This window comes from Chanodichthys erythropterus, chromosome 11 (genome assembly GCF_024489055.1).
Source record: "Chanodichthys erythropterus isolate Z2021 chromosome 11, ASM2448905v1, whole genome shotgun sequence".
NCBI classification, from domain to species: Eukaryota; Metazoa; Chordata; class Actinopteri; order Cypriniformes; family Xenocyprididae; genus Chanodichthys; species Chanodichthys erythropterus.
Window position 1 is genome coordinate 43,469,921 of NC_090231.1, and position 18,054 is coordinate 43,487,974.

The 18,054-nt window shown below is 36.6% G+C and overlaps 1 protein-coding gene across 5 annotated transcripts in view; it reads left to right on the forward strand.

Annotated features, from left to right (window-relative positions):
• Window positions 1–18,054, forward strand: part of fxr2 (FMR1 autosomal homolog 2) — a 156,363-nt gene that overhangs the window by 114,018 nt on the left and 24,291 nt on the right. For all 5 annotated transcript variants that reach the window (XM_067399868.1, XM_067399867.1, XM_067399869.1 and 2 more), the window contains 2 exons: window positions 8,006–8,104; window positions 9,568–9,662. In XM_067399868.1, coding sequence (XP_067255969.1) covers window positions 8,006–8,104; window positions 9,568–9,662 — 194 coding nt within the window. The remainder of the gene's footprint in view (window positions 1–8,005; window positions 8,105–9,567; window positions 9,663–18,054) is intronic.

The following is an 18,054-nucleotide window of genomic DNA, read 5'->3' on the forward strand; positions in this document are numbered from 1 at the left end:
CTGAAGTGCCCTGATAAAAATTTGATGATTCGCCATGAAACAGGAAGTTGTTGTAACACAGGCATACAATGTCCAATCTGCCCCAAACTTTACATGTTTGATTAGAGTCCTGGCCTGAAGACATCTACATGCCAATATTCAGTTAGTCATAGCGCCACCTGTTGGCAACAGGAAATGGCATGATTTACACTGTAATTCACTCCCTAAAATACATTTAAATATGCCATGAAGTACCAACCATGCTAGAAACACGTTAAATCATGCAACAGTTGGCAAATTGTTGTTGTATGCGATTAACACCACGAAACAGGACATTCTTGTGACTCAGGCATACAATGTTCAATCTGCCCCAAACTTTGCATGTTTGAGAAAAGTCCTGACCTGAACACATCTACATGACAATATTCAGTTATAGTAATATCGCCACCCACTGGCAACAGGAAGTGACGTTTAACACTGTGTTGCACTACTAGCAACATACTAAAATATGCAATTGAGTTTTAAACATGCTATAAACATTCTAAAACATGCTAGCAACACTTAGCTGAAAGCTAAAGCATGCTATTATCATCATGAAACAGGAAGTAGTTGTAACTCAAGTATACAATGTCCAATCTGCCTCAAACTTCACATGTTTGGTAAGTGCCCTGTACAATATAATAGTAAACAATTATTTTTCTTTTTTTTACTAGAAGCTAAAATTACTGTAAGACGTCTGTTATGTGCCTGTTCAAATCAAAATTTATATTTAACTTGGTCACCCAATCTCGTTCTCATTCAACACAATGCACAAAAGTGGTCTCAGTTAACATAAAACAAAATCTTAGCATATCTGAAATCGATCAACTTTTCATACTGTCTCCCAGGGATAACAGGATACATATTCTCTAGACATCTTCAGATAGAGTATAATATTTAAACACATGCAGTTATTATCTTACTATTTATTCATCATTTTAGAGCACCTATTTCTCAATTTTATGTAACCCATGTGAGCCAATACACAAGTAAATCGAAGTCTAAAGTTTGTCCACTATTCAAAATTTCCTAATTCTCACAGAGTGCTCCAAAGTTACATATTTTTATTTATTTTTTTCAAATTTCAGCATTTATTTCAAAATGTAACTGTATTGATCTATAGATCATATTCAACTTTCAGCATTTTTCTTAATCAGAATTAAAGTCTAATTTAAACAAAGAGCAAGTTGTAGTGCTACAGCATCTCAGGGCATATCCCCTTCCCGAATATGTTGACAGCGTTCTGTCAAGAAGCCCTACTGGGTTTATACAGTCCCAACACAAGATCATTAACACTAACTCAGAAGGTTACTGTCTCACCCTGAGCACAGGCCTTTAGTCGTCCAACACTAAATCACTGCCTCGATTGTGATCATATAGGCATGGTATCTTTAGCACTTATAACTCCAACATACATGACAAGTTGCTTTTTGCAGGAACAAAGTTTTATTGACAGTTTGCTGGGAGCACTCAATCACAACAACTAAAATACTCAACAAATACCACTTTGGTTGAATTCAATCATAATCCCTGCCCTTAATAGCCAAGGGCTATCATTTAAATGTGATCATTATTTTTCTTCATTCATTGTCTTAACGGAATCCAAAATTCAATTTCATATTTGATTTCACTTTTTAAATAATTTTGAAGCATTTGTAAGGAAAAGTATGGAGTCCATCCTTCCTTAACCCTCTGGGATCTGAGGATTTTTGGGACCCTGGAGAACTTTTGACATGCCCTGACATTTTTGCTTTTTTGTAGTTGTTTATAAACCTATTAATGGCAAAAGTGTTGTAACGAAATGTAGCGGTTATTAATCAATTTATGGATGAAATATGAATATAATAATTCATAAGGTTATGAATAAATTATGATTCATATATCGACCCAACGGGGAATTAAACTTATATTGTGAATCAATTACAACGAATTGTAATCAATTACATATAGTTCTGGTTTAATAATTATTTAGAGAAACTGTTCGTTTGTCCAGCAAACTAAGTCCCTCACAGAATATTATAAACAGTTATTCTCTGGCCGTGAAAATAACTTTATAGTTTTATAACATAAAGCAATCGAAAAGCGTTAAAGTGACTTGGTTTTCAGCTGAAAGAACAAACAGAACAATCGAGCATGAATAACGTTTTAATATATGCAAACTACGAATACAGAGGTTATACATCTAAATATATATACAAGAAAATACACACCTATGTACAAGAATAGAAATAGAGAAGGAAAGAGAGAAGGCAAGTAGCAAACTCACAACCAGTCCTAAGCCAGCACGGAAATCAGTTTCATCATCTAAGATTGAGAAACGGCAGTATACTTGCATTGGTTGCGTGTGTCGAATTTCAGGTTAGCGCTGGTGCAGTTCGTCTGCTTCCTCCGTTCAGCGGGAAGGTTTGAACTGAGGACGAGAGTGAGTTTCGCTGGAAGATGGCGATCCCGAAGCTGAGCGCGGTGGCAGCGCGTGGTCACCGGAGAGGTCCGGGAAAAACGTGCACGAGATGCTCGTGAGACAATCGGGAGAGAACACACAAGAAATTGTGCGTCTTTGCTTTTATGACAGATAAGCCGACACACCTCCTTGAGGTGGGGTAGCCAATAACATGGGTGCAAAGTTGGCGGGAAAGCTTTCCCATTGTTTGGCCTCACGACTTAATCCAATGATTTATGACTACCAGATCAGATCTCCAAAAGGAGTGTGTTCTTCACAGTATCATTAAAAACATAGAAAAATGCATTTGTCCGTTTGGTGACATGTCTCAATGAATAGCTCGAGTCCGGAGCTTTGAAACGAGATCAAACTCGATAGGTCAGAAAGGCATAGGAGAGAAGTTATGGTTTACAGACAAAATTATATCATTAAAATGCACACTAGCACAAATACACTCATTTAAACACTAGGAAACATGCATAGGCCCTAAAATATATGAAATATATATTTCAGCATAGTGGTATATATATATATATATATATATGCAGTTAAAAGTGTATGTTTGTGTGTTTCTGTATGTGTGTCTGTGTGTGTTTTTTGTGTGTGCCAGTGTGTGTGGGTGCTGGAATGTGGATCTGGCCCGTAGTCCACATGAGGGGCCCCTTTGATGTCCTAAGAGCAAGGAAATTGGGCCTGCTGTGTTACCTCGGAGGGCCACAAAGGTGTCAAGTGGGCTCATCTTTAGTAGACAGTTCGGAGCCGATTTAGTGATTAAGAAACAAAGTTCATCAGGTTAAAAGCGTTCTGAAAACTCCAAAGTTTATTGATTATCCTGATACGTGTGCATACGCTACAGTGTCATTACTCTGTATTCTGCACAAACTAGGCTACCATAATATGCAAAGCTGAATTTTCATCATTCAATGTGAATAAATCAGTGTGAAAGTTTTGTTGTGGCACTTCACATACTGGCTAATTAATTTTGCAATTTAATGCGTTGCTAATACATTTTAAATATTTATTACATATGTCTGTCGATTTCACTCATCTCGGTATAGCAATATAGTTTGGGAAAAGCCAATATTGCATGTTTACCAATGTAAGTTATGTGTAGTAAATGAAATCGTGCATCTGCGCCACATGGATCACCTCAAAATTTGCATTTGAATGCTGCACACTCTCCGTGGGCGTGGCCACATTAGCGGATAATGAGGTGACTTGTGAACAACTGACATCTCTCTCTTTTCAAACAGATTACACAAATAGTCTGTTTGTGTGATCTGTTTGAAAAGAGATGTCAGTCGTTCAGGAATGGTCCCTCTGCCGAACATTGGATCTACAGTCTGGCAGAATGAAGACGAGAAGTTCCTCGTCCCCATCCACCGACAGAGAGATTCCGAGGACTCCTGACTGGCTCGCCAAATTGTGGTAGATTTTCCCCTACACACCTGACTTAAGTTTACCTGGGTTGTCTCCAGTCAATGCCCCAAAATGCGCAGCTTGTCAATGAAGCATGGCTCCAAATGCTAATCCATCTGAAAGCAATGCAAGCTTTAGTCACTTATAATGTGCATTTGAAAAAGCAACACGTCAAACATCTTTCCAAACGCATTTATTAACATCTTGTCCAACAAAAGACATTTTATAACCTGTTTTTACTCCAAACACACTTCATAAAGTGAACATCAAGCTGTGGATAAAATATAAAATAATCCCCAGCCTTTGCCAAATCACGTGTGGTTTAATTGCGATTAAACATGCAGCCCTAGAATAAGGTCTGTAGTGTTCACTAACTTGCAAAAACCCAGACAGACTCCAGACTATGCCTTAGAATATGCTTTAACTTTCTGGAGTCTGAGGCTGATTTGGGGTCCTGATGTAGTTTTGACATGTCCTGATGTGTGCTTTTTCAGTTGTTTATAAACATATTAATGACAGAAGTCTCATTACACTGTATTCAGCAGAAACCAGGCTAAAATAATATGTGAGCAACAAGTATTTACATGTTTGTATTTTTGAGAGAATTACGTATATGTGTGGTTTTTGAAAAAAAAAAAAAAAAAAACCTATTATACACTGAAATAAGGTCTCAAAATACACTAAATATTTTTTCACAAGACTTGGGAACTGTATATTTTAGTCTAGAGTTTTTGCTTCAAAATGTGGAAATTATACTACCTACTCGGACACATAAAACATTGTGTTGATTTTAAATTTCTAAGACACTTTTTGTTTACACAAGCTGTATGCGAAGAGGCGTGAATCTTCATGAATAATTCTGAGATTCACACCTGAGGAGATTAAGACCAGTGGTGTAGTCAGGGCCATACACACGTGTACTCTGTATACTTACTTTTTGCCCAGGGCTGTTTACGTATTACAACTTCTAAAGGTCTGTGCACACCGGGACAAATATTGCACGCGATTATTGCCAGCGTTTTTCGAGACATTTTTTGTGCTCACACCCAAGCGATTTTCACTGGCGATGCTCAGAGTGAACATGCAAATTCACTCCCTGACAGTATGTGGCGCTTGTGCTTAACAGTAGTGCAAATAAATATATTTATGATATTAATAAAGTTAAAGAAGATAAAAATACAGATATTAAATGGCATATATATGAGAGATGGTAGTCAGAAACGGTAGTGCAAATAAACATATGATATTAGTAAAGTTAAAGAAGATAAAAATGCAGATATTAAAGGTGCCATCAAACATTTTTTTACAAGATGTAATATAAGTCTAAGGTGTCCCCTGAATGTGTCTGTGAAGTTTCAGCTCAAAATACCCCATAGTTTTTTTTTTGTTTTTTTTTAACTGTCTATTTTGGGGCATCATTAAATATGAGCCGATTTATGTTGTCCGGCCGCTTTAAATGCTGACGCTCCCCGCCCACAGAGTTCGCGCTTGCCTTAAACAGTGCCTAAACAAAGTTTACACAGCTAATATAACCCTCAAATGGATCTTTACAAAGTGTTCGTCATGCATGCGGCATGCATCCGTCGGATTATGTGAATATTGTATACTGTTATATTGTTTACATTTGATTCTGAATTAATTTGAGGCTGTGCTCCGTGGCTAATGGCTAATGCTACACTGTTGGAGAGATTTATAAAGAATGTTGTTTATGAATTATACAGACTGCAAGTGTTTAAAAATGAAAATGGTGACGGCTCTTGTCTCCGTGAATACAGTAAGAAACGATGGTAACTTTAACCACATTTAACAGTACATTCGCAACATGCTAACGAAACATTTAGAAAGACAATTTACAAATATCACTAAAAATATCATGATATCATGGATCATGTCAGTTATTATCGCTCCATCTGCCAATTTTCGCTATTCTTGCTTGCTTACCTAGTCTGATTCGGCTGTGCTGCTCCAGACATTACTGCCTGCCCTTGTCTAATGCCTTTCATAATGTTGGGAACATGGGCTGGCATATGCCAATATTGGGGTTGTACACCCCGACTGTTACGTACTAGTCGGTGTTTATGTTGAGATTCGCCTGTTCTTCGGTGGTCTTTTAAACAAATGAGATTTATATAAGGAGGAAACAATGGAGTTTGAGACTCATTGTATGTCATTTCCATGTACTGAACTCTTGTTATTTAACTATGCCAAGATAAATTCAATTTTTCATTCGAGGGCACCTTTAAATGGCATATATGAGAGATGGTAGTCAGAAACAGTAGTGCAAATAAACATTTATGAAATAGACATTCTCAACTATATTTCTTGAATGTAAAAGAAAACAAACAGCAAAAATACAGAAATAATACACGTCTATTGGTATGGCCAAGAACTGGCAGAGCACCCGTAGCGTGCGTCTCAATCAGCTCCCTAGTTCATTAATCAGGGCACTGATCAGGGAGTCAGCCACATTCATTTAAATGGTATACTGATACATGACCAAGGAGCTAGGGAGCTCTTTAAAACGCAGGGATAGTTTGTAGGGGTCTTCCGCGTCTACTTACTTTCTCTTCGTCGTCTTGTGTGCTCGGCAAGACTGTTGTGTGCTTGAGCGCCACCAAGTCATGTTTTACTGTAACTTCAGCAGCTCCAGGCACGTGAACAAAAGCACCAATCTCATTGGTCGGCCAGTTTTTAACGCGGCGCGTCAAACCAAAAAAAACAAACCAGAGGCGTTTTTTTTTTTTTTTTAAATGACGCTTTTACACCTTGCGTTTTTCGCGTCGGTGTGCACACTCACATTGGCGCCCGTTGTTTAGTCATGAGGCGAAAATTGCACGCGGTATTCATCCTGGTGTGAACAGGCCTTTAGGATCAGTATTTGCGTATACCCATTTTTTGCTTCAAAAGTCCATAATCTACTGTCATGTTAGCTTCCCCTTTAACTGTGTGGCCAATGCTGTTGTGTAAACTCGCGATTCTTTGTTGTAATTGGTGCATTAGCACTTCTATCTTTCTACCTTTTCCTGCCCATCATCGACTAAAAAAAAATCAGGCTTGACTGTGCGGGTTTGCACTGCAGTGAGAGAACTCCGCTCAAATCCTCTTGGTGTTTTAAGCGGTTCATTGAGCGCAGTTCTCTCACTGCAGTGCTGTGAGAAATATGGTGGAGAGAGAATAAGACTATTAATTAATCATATACATCATGCATTCGGAGCTTTTAAGCGCTAAGTTCTCGTATGAACTGAAGACCATCAGCTCAACTGAAGCCCAGTTTATGTAATGCATCAGTGGCGCGACATTACTGCCTGCCCTTGTCTAATGCCTTTCATAATGTTGGGAACATGGGCTGGCATGTGTGCATGCCAGCCCAGTGGCCTACTCTGAATCTTATCATGCTCCAAAAGTGTAAGATTTCCATGAGCCATTCCTATTGTGACACTGATGATAAAATGCAATCCATTTGAATTCTATTTAGAGTTGAACACTTTAAAACGCTATAGAGAATGTCAAGCATGATCTAGACCAGGGGTGGGCAAACTCGGTCCTGGAAGGCCACTGCCCTGCAGAGTTTAGCTCCAACCCTAATCAAGCACACCTGAACCAGCTAATCAATGTCTTCAGGATTACTAGGACCGAGATTGACCACACCTGATCTAGACTGATGAACAAAAGACTGATGAAAAGAGAAAAAAAAATATTATTTTGCACCAACTACACCAAATATCATTTTGCACAAACTATTCATGACCGACCCTTATGTTTATCACATTTTATTGTATTAATTGTGATCAATTTATGTATCTCGGTCAGTACTTTTGACAACATTAGGGGCTATTATATTTAGATGTCTCGCTGTCCCTAAGTTTCTTTTCCCCCTTTTCTTATATTTGGACATGATTCAGACAAACACTGACTTTGGCCCAAGGTTTGAGGACATTTAGGTTTCAAAAGAATACAAATTATAAATTATTCCTGCAAGGAAAAAGAAATGTTTCATTCATTTAAAAAAAAAAAAAAATCCATCCCGGGTCACAAAGAATTATCAAAGGAAACTGCCTCAGAAGATAAACTGAAAACATATTGGTCCCCTTGCATCTCATGCTCTTTGTCTTTCCTCATTTCTCTCAGAAGAGGAGGGCAGGCCCCAGCGCCGCAATAGAAGCCGCCGTCGCCGTAACCGTGGCAATCGTCCTGAGGGAGGCTCTACCAGCCGTGACAGACAGCCAGGTGAGAGATTGGGAAGGGGTCAAGATGCAGGAAGAAGGGACTAAATAAAGAAGAGAATTTTTGAGAGAGAATGGGATTGAGTGGGATTGTGTTTCTGACCAGATTCAATCTTGCATTACCAGCATGAGCACCAGGGCTTATTTTTTTGTACCTCTGTAGTATTCAAGCTTTTTTTTTTTTTTTTTTTTTCAGTAGGACTGTTATAAAATATTTGCTGGTATGATAGCAGATAGAGGTCTGCATGAGCTTTAAACCGAAGCCCAAAGTCCTGGCCCGTCCTCGAGATCATTTAACCCGACCGGACCGGGCCGATAGTTACATTTTAAGCCCGATCCCGACCTGAACACGGAGTCCATTTCAAACAGAAAATAACTTTTTGCAATATGCTGAAACGATCAATAAACGAATACATGTAAACAAACACAGTTTCATCAAGACATAGCGGCCCTCTCAGCAGTCAGCACGCCGGAGGAAAGGAGAAAAAGTGCATGCTTACCAATTATGAAACTTTGCTCAGTAAACAGGTGTAATGGTCACATGAAGTCCTCAAAGATAAAGAATTCAAACTTCAACAGTGTTGATAGCAACCCAAGAGATGCCGCTCGTCTTCCATGTTGTGTTTTGCATGCCGTCTACTGAACACGTGCGCAAAATGGTTTTGTATAAATTATATATATTCTAAATGTATACTGTATATTCAAAGCTGTTTTGTGCATGTGCTCTCATGCGCTCTTTTGGTATATGTGTGGGGTTTTTGTTTTTGTTTTTTGCTACAAGCCTGCACATAGCGAACAGCTTTCAGACACAACTTTCTTCTATTCTTTATAGTTAATTCGAGGCAGTTTATAATGGCAAATGTCAAGAGCGCACATCTTAATTTGCCTTGGGCACCTAATAAACCAGAACCACTACTGCTAGGGTACACTTTGTCTTTAGTGCATCATTAAATGGTTGACGCAAAGGAAGTACAAGAACTTCAGTGGGTACTTTCCCTAGTCTCTTCCTGTTACATAGGCACAGCATATAAAATGTGTAGTTTCAGAAGACTTGTGGCTTCTTTTTCTTCCTCTCTGTGCATTCTGCATATGTCTTTTAGTCCTTTCTTTCTCTATATTTCACAAACTTCATTTGTTAGATACAATACTTAAGATATTATACTTAGTTTTATACTTAAATCTAAGTATAAGAAAAACTAATCTTGAAACTTATTTGCTATTTAATGTTTTAATATTAACTAGATTCATTTGTTTGTCTATGTAATTTTACATTTTAATACAATTTGTTATTCCTTATTCAAATTTGATGTCTGATTTAATCATTGCTCGTCTGCCTGCATCTCACTGCATCAATATGTTAATCTTTAGATTGTAGATTGTTGCTGATTTGTTTGATGTTAATTTCACAGTTATGGTCTACAGAGAGTGTAATACTTCTGACTACTGTTGCTCTCTGTGTTGATATAGTTACTGTTGCTGACTTCATCTCTCGTGCCGATTCCCAGAGCAGACAGAATCTCTCAGGGAAGGAGGAGGCAACGCAGCATGTGTCACGTCCCAAGGTCTGCAAAAACTGTAACACTAAACACACCCCTCACAATGAGAGGAAAAATATTTTTTAAATATTTTATTATTATTATTATTATTATTATTATTATTATTATTATTATTATTATTATTATTATTATTATTATTATTATTATTATTATTAAAAGAACAAAGTTCCAGGTTTGTTGTGCTTGCTTGTAGGGCTGCACAATGTGGCTAAAATGTTTTGATTATATATCAGTATGACTATAAAATATAAAAATAATAATTATGGTTACTGTCATGGTTAACTAAAATTAAAAATATTAAAAACATTCCTGTTAGGCTGAAGTGTCACCACCCCCGTGAAAAAAAAAAAAAAAATTATAATCAAATTGCTAAGCAACCACTGACAGGAAATAGGTATAATTTTAAAGCTTAGAAACACAGCACTCGTTAAATGTTGAACAAAATGGTTGGATGCATTAAAAAGCTGAGTCATCACTCTAAAATGGAGTGTACCACCCGTGGGCGCCATCTAGCTATAAAAAAAAATGAATAATCATATTTTTCAAAACTCCTGCCTAGATCATCACAAAATAGGTGTCATTTGAAAGCTTATAGTCGGAACTTTACAATGAATGCCAATTTGATGAACTGCTAAGTACTGCAGCGTTATTTTGTATTTGTATGTATTTATTTATAGAGCACTTTCCAGGCTACTCTGTAGCTCCAAAGTGCTGTACATTGTAAACAAAATCAATGATTAAAATACAAAAAGACAAACAACACAACAAAACACATCATCATCAATAATAATCCTCATCAATAATAATAAATACTTCTGTGTAAAGTTAAAACGCCAGAGAAAGCAGATGTGATTTTTAAATGACTCTTGAAGATACCTATTGTAGAGGATGATCTAACCTCGAAGGGAAGCGTATTCCATAATCTTGGACCAGTGACAGCAAACGCGCGGTCTCCCTTGGATTTAAGATCACTAATAAAAGTTTGTTTGAAGATCTCAACATTAAATGTGATTTATATGGCTTAATGAGCTCCACCAAATATTCTGGCGCCATTCCATGTAATGCCTTAAAGACATACGTTAAGACCTTGAATTGGATCCTGGAATACACTTCTAACCAGCCTAATGAAGACAACAGCGGAGTAACATGATCAGTCTTCTTAGCCTATATAAGCATTCTAGCCATAGCATTTTGTACAAGTTGGAGACGTGCAACATAAGTCTGACAGGTTCCAGAATAAATAACAAAGATAAAGATTATTACAGTAATCTATCCTGGAGAAGATAAAAGCATGGATGACTTTTTCTATGTAGCGAATTAACTCAAAGGGGAAATATTAATAATTATTCATAACTCAATATAATTTATTAATTATGATTAATTATGAATATGTAAATCGGTTAATCAGATTTACTGCATATAGCTACATTAATCTTAATATTACAATCAATTAACATGTTGTCCAGGGAACACTTAGTGTTGACTGTTTAATAATTCTAAGAAATGTTCATTTCCAGGTTATGGAAAAATAACATTCGTATTGCTCCGTGCTACTTAGAGCATAGGTTCGTGATCTCAATCAGTTCAGAGGCAATTAATTGGCAGATGGAGTCAGAACCAAACCTATATTGTGCACAATCTTTATTAACTAACTCACAAACACATAACTAAACTAACAAACACATAACATACAACAAAGGTCACACACACATTCACACATTCATACACACACACTCCGTTGAACTGGAGGAGGTACTGTTACTAGAGCTATAGGAAAAGTCAAAGGCAATCTGGAAAGGACTCATCAGTTTCTTTTAGCAATAGCAAAGGTAAGTCTTACAAATCAATACTAAATCACTGTTTAGCATTAAAATGTACAATACTTGCAAGATGCCTTTAGGCTGAGGAGCGTCGGATTGGCAGGTCGAGGAGAGATCTTGAGAAATTCGTCTGAATTTGTTGCCAGTCTTTCTATGTTGGATGTTGAGCACATGGCTTGTTTATAGGCCAAGGCCAGCAGGGTTCTGTTCAGTTGTCCACGAGGCAAGGAAAAGAGAGGAAGTGGCCTTGTTCTCTAGCTTTTAACCTTTGGTCAAAGTCCAACCTCTTAAAATTGATGCAGCCAATGAAGGTGTTGTGTTTACGGGTGACAACACTCCCCCTTGTTGGGGCTTTTATGACTGAGCAAGATTAAACTGGCTGAGCTTTGAAGAAGAACTATTAAAGATTCTTGTAATACTTATGTGTTGCGCAGGTATGGACATAGCGCACACGCGAGCATTCAAATCTTCCCGCTGGGAACCCATAGACACTAAACATGCCATAATTGAAGTTACTTTAAATGTATCATAAAACCACATACATATGTGAATACAATTATTGTAATACAGCAATGGTAATAATGGATAATATTTAATCTCCTGGGATTGTTAATGTTTATTTATAAAACAGTCTGTCTGTACATTAATGCAAGAGAGTCTGTGTTATGTGTGGATAATGCAGGAGAGATGCACGTTTTGTGTGTCTCTTCTCTGCTCTCCATGCGGCAGCACATTCCTCTGTGCAATAAACTTTTAACTGATAACTTCTCGTGGGGATGGGGACAGTTCAATCCCAGAGTGAGCTTAAAACTATTGGTGAACTAACAAATAATTGTGTCTGATTTGTCTCAGTCATTACATCTATGTCGCTAGTTGACAGGATTGATTTTAACTTAGTCAAGTCACCTTTATTTATATAGCACTTTTTACAATGTAGATTGTGTCAAAGCAGCTTTACATTAATAACTGGTACATTATTTTGGCTGCACAGCAGCTCTTAAAGAATAGTGTCAGTGCAGGCAGATCAGAGCACTGTTGAATAATAAATGTCAAGTCAAATGTCAAGTGTCCCCAACTAAGCAAGCCAAAAGCAACAGCGGCAAAGAACCCAAACTCCAATAGGTGAAATCAGGGGGCAAACAAGTGGCAAATAGGTGTTAGTATAGGGGCCAGTTCTCCTCTGGCAAACAGTGCTTTGTTACGACTCAGGTTGCTATCTTAAGTCTGATAGGATCGCAACATTTAAAGTATTTATTTCAGTTCCATCCAGTTGAGGATCGTATTCATCACGCCGGTATGGATGGTTGTTGAGGAGCTGCGCCACTGGCTGTCGTGTTGATGAGGCCTTCACAGCGGATGATCTAGTTGACTCAATCTCTGCTGATAATTCAGGGCTGCGTTGTGGTCGTGTCAAGGCGCAGGTCCTTGTTCTCACCTGGATATGGCCCGGATCTGGTTGACTACGGTAAACCTCGGGATAAACAGAAAGACTAATATTAGCGTAGGTGCCATTGTTTTTCTGATGTAACGAGTATATCTGGTAGTGTTCCCGGTACCGGCTGACCTAATTTATGCAGCCTAATAATCCTTTAACATATTTTAAAATATAAATTGATAATGTGTTGTGTATGCCAGCTTAAAGAGATGCGTTTTTAGTCTAGATTTAAACTGACTGAGTGTGTCTGCTTCCCGAACAATGCTAGGAAGATTATTCCAGAGTTTAGGTGCCAAATAGGAGAAGGATCTACTGCCTGTGGTTGATTTTGATATTCTAGGTATTATCAGCTGGCCTGAATTCTGAGATCGCAATAGACGTGAAGGACTATAATGCTTTAAGAGCTCACTCAGGTACTGGGGAGCTAATCCATTTAGTGCTTTGTAATTAATTAGCAAGATTTTAAAATCTATACAATATTTAACAGGAAGCCAATGCAGTGTTGACAGAACTGGGCTAATATGGTCATACTTCCTAGTTCTAGTAAGAACTCTAGCTGCTGCATTTTATACTAGCTGTAGTTTATTTATCAAGCGAGCGGCTCAACCACCCAGTAGAGTGTTACAGTAATCTAGCCTTGAGGTCATGAACGCATTAACTAACTGTTCTGCATTTTTCATTGAGAGCATATGTCGTAGTTTAGATATATTTTTAAGATGGAAGAATGCGGTTTTACAGATGCTAGTAACATGGCCTTCAAATGAAAGATTGGTATCAAAGAGCACAGCCAGGTTCCTAACTGATGACGAAGACTTAACAGAGCAGCCATCAAGTGTTAGACAGTATTCTAGGTTATTATGTGAAGTTTTTGGTCCAAAAATTAGAATCAGTTTTTTCTGAATTTAGTAGTAGGAAATTAACTGGTCATCCAATTTTTTTATATCAGCTATGCGTTAATTTTGTGAATTGGTAAGTTTCATCAGGGCGCGAGGAAATATAGAGCTGAGTATCATCAGCGTAACAGTGAAAACTAATGCCATGCTTCCTAATGATATCTCCCAGTAGCATGTAAGGAGTGAAAAGCAACGGTCCTAGTACTGAGCCTTGCGGTACTCATATATTCAACTTGTGATTGATATGACATCTCTTCATTTACTACTACAAACTAGTGTTGTCACGATACTAGAATTTCTAACTTCGATACGATACCTTGAAAAATATAGACCTGATCCATGCATATGTACACTACTACAGCCCTGTTCAACTTCTTGGCTTCATTTGAGTTTGCTTCATACTTTCTTTGCTGTTCAAATACAGCTGGTAGTGTAGGTTGTGATTGTGTTGTTTTTGTTGCAGGTCGAGTCTCATCATCTTTCTGGTACTACAAGAGAATGCCAAACTTTAATAAACATTTTTTTTTTTTAGACCACACTTTTAAAATGAACTGAATGAACTAATCTAAGAACGTATGTTGATGGTAATAGATATTTGTTAACATGAATAAGCAATGAAAAATACTTACAAAACATTTGTTAATCAAAGTTAAAAGTTGATTTAAACTAACATTCACTAATACATGTACTAATTAAAATCCAAAGTTCTATTTGTTAATATTTTTTCATTGGACCAGAGCTAACATGATCCGTTAATTTTTTTATTACCTAATACCTACTGTTATCAAAGATTAAAATATACTGTAACAAATGCATTGCTCATCGGTCATAAAAGCTGGTTAATACATTAACGTTATTTGATGAACAGATTTAAACGCAAACGTGCGTGCATCACACGCGAAAACAGTGCTCTCTGGATCGACATGAAGTCGTCAAGTCACCTTTATTTATATAGTGCTTTTAACAATACAGATTGTGTCAAAGCTCTTAACAGTATCAAATTGGAGGATAGAGTGTCAGTAATGTATAATAATAATACCAACCTCGAGAAATTCTTTATACAGATCCGGGTGTAGGTCTCTCAGGTGCTTTGCTATATTAGTAGTGTTAGCGCCTTTTGTTAGCACTGTTCTGTAGCATCGCTTGCATATTGGCTTGCTTGTGTCCTTCGGCTTTCCATGTTCATTTGCCTCATATGCAAAATATTTCCAGATAGCACTCCTGCTGTGTTCCATATCAACCAAAGCCGGTCGCTGCACTCGCCATCTTTCCATTCACTTCACTTTTGCTAACCAGAGCGAATGAGACGAGTGCGAGTGCGAGCGCATGTGGTGGTCGTCAACGCGCCTTTGGAGAGAAGTGAAAGTGAAAGCGCGGCTAGTATCGATACTTCGGGAAATTAGTATTGGTACCGTTCAGATATTTCAGTATCGATATTTATCGAAATATCGATATTTTTGACAATGCTACTACAAACTGATAACTGTCAGATAAGTATGATTTGAACCATGACAATGTAATTCCACTAATGCCAACATAATTTTCGAGTCTATTTAACCCTTGTGCAGTCTTCGTTTGGGGACTGCACTCGTGGTCTTCGGGGGCTCTGAAGACCCTGGCAACAAAATGCAATTTTGTAACAATATAATATATTTTTTAAAAACCAATGTAATTTTACTCTGTTTGTTCATGTTTTTACTCAACATGTGTACAGCTTTTGGAGGATTTGTGATATCTTTTAAATTTATATAAATAAATTAAAAAATATTTTTTAAATAGGTTTTTATGCAAAAGCAGCTTTTTATGTAAAATTCACTTTATAAAAGGCCCAGATTTCTAACTTTGATTCATGTGGATAACATGGATAATTTGACATGGATTAGTGTAAGATTTTTGCCCATCTTTTGGAAAATGCAGTTATAAAAGTAAAAAAACTATCATTTTTACCAGTTGATGGTTGTAAAGCTCCACTATATGCTATGTGCTATTTGAATGACTGAAAGATGTCTTTTTACAATTTTTTTTCAGTTGGATTCATATCTAAATGTTATGAAATAACAATTATAACAATAAAAATTACTTTTGGTCAAAGTTTAGCATTTTTTGTACTGAAAAAATCTTTTTTTTTTTTTTTTTTTTTTTTTTCAATAATATCATCAATAATGTAACCCACAGAGACCCCACTTAGAAACTGGACAAAATCCATTCTCAAAATCAGAAACAACGCACAACACACATAGACAAAAATGAAGTGGCACACTTCCAAAAATTTAAAAAACATCCTCAATACAAAATGGGCATGCTCACACACAAAAATAAAAATTATTTATTTTATTATTTTATTATTTTTATTATAAAATTATTGAAAAACTGATTTTGCCCTGCACAAAAAATGTTAAACTTTGACAAAGTATTTTTTTGTTATAATTGTGATTTCATAACATTTAGATATGAATCCAACTGAAAAAACACTTGTGAAAAGACATCTTTTCAGTCATTCAAATAGCACATAGCAAATAGTGGAGCTTTACAGCCATCTACTGGTAAAAATGTTAGTTTTTTTCTAAAAGCATTTTTCAAAAGCTGGGCAAAAATCTTACACTAAACCATGTCAAATTATCCATGTTATCCACATGAATCAAAGTTAGAAATCTGGGCCTTTTATAAAGTGAATTTTACATAAAAAGCTGTTCATGCATAACCTATTTCAAAAAATATTTTTTAATTTATTTATATAAATTTAAAAGATATCAGGAATCCTCCAAAAACTGCACAAATGTTGAGAAAAAAACATTAATAAACAAAGTAAAATTACTTATTTTTAAAAAATATATTATATTGTTACAAAATTACATTCTGTTGCCCGGGGTCTCCAGAGACCCCGAAGACCACGAACGTAACAATATTTTTTACACTAACATAAAAACAAGATATCACTCCAATTGTAGATCTTAAAAGTGTTGACCACCATACAAAGTCTCATGCCATTTGGACAAAGAACTTTTTTTTTTTTTTTTTGAGCAAACATCATTTGCGGGTCAAAAAGACCCCGAAGTTAAAAGAATATTGTGATCAATAATGTCAAATGCAGCACTAAGATCCAGTAACACTAATAGAGAGATACAACCATGATCTGATAAGAGCAAATCATTAGTAACTCTGAGAGCAGTCTCAGTACTATGGTACGTTCTAAATCCTCACATTCTATTTCTTTCTAAAAAGGAACATAGTTGTGATGATACTGCCTTTTCTAGTATTTTTGACAGAAAAGTGAGATTTGAGATCGGCCTGTAATTGACAAATTCTCTAGGATCAAGTTAGGTTTTTTTAAAAAGAGGTTTAATAATAGCCAGCTTAAAAGTTTTTGGTACGTGTCCTAATGAAGATGAATTGACGATAATTAAGAAGAGGATCTATGACCTCTGGAAGCATCTCTTTCAATAGCCTAGCCGATATAGGGTCTAACATACATGTTGTTGATTTTGATGATTTAACAAGTTTAGACCATTCTTCCTCTCCTAAAGCAGTAAATGAATTGAATTTTTCCTCAGGGACACTACAATGCACTTTCTGACGTGATACTGTAGTAGATGGTTGCATGTAGGGATGTCCTGATCAAGTTTTTTTGCCTCCGAGTCATTTGATTTTGAGTATCTACCGATACCGAGTCCCGATCCGATACTTCTATAATACATAAAAAAGAATAAAGAAGAGCGAAAAAACAGATCCAGGATCCAGGAACCGTGCTTTTCAGGTTTTTCAGGTATCTAACAGTAGTTTTCACGTACAGAAAATGGATAAAGTAATCAAATATAAAATATCACTGCATCTTTACTGTATAAAATAAAGATTAATCATTATTGAAGTTACAAAAACAATTCAGTCAAGAGCAGTGAGTGATTTCTTTGTTATTTGTTGTTTGATTTAACATTAAAAACAGGCAGCAGGAATAGTTTTTTTTTTTTTTTTTTTTTCCCCTATAAGACATGCACGATCCAGTACATATACTGTTCCACATGCGCTGTCTTTCTCGACTAATATATGTTCACTTAAGACATAACCGACTATGTTTGCTAGAATACTCGCTAAGACGGGCATGTTGACATAATTTTTGTATGAATTTGTCCGCTGAAGTGCAAGACTTGAAAGAGAACTCAGTATTTGCGCGAGTTCTCTTTCGCACCTTGTTCTTGAAGGTTTAAATCAGCAAGGCTTAAATGAGTTAGTTTAAACACAGATAGACACGTGTG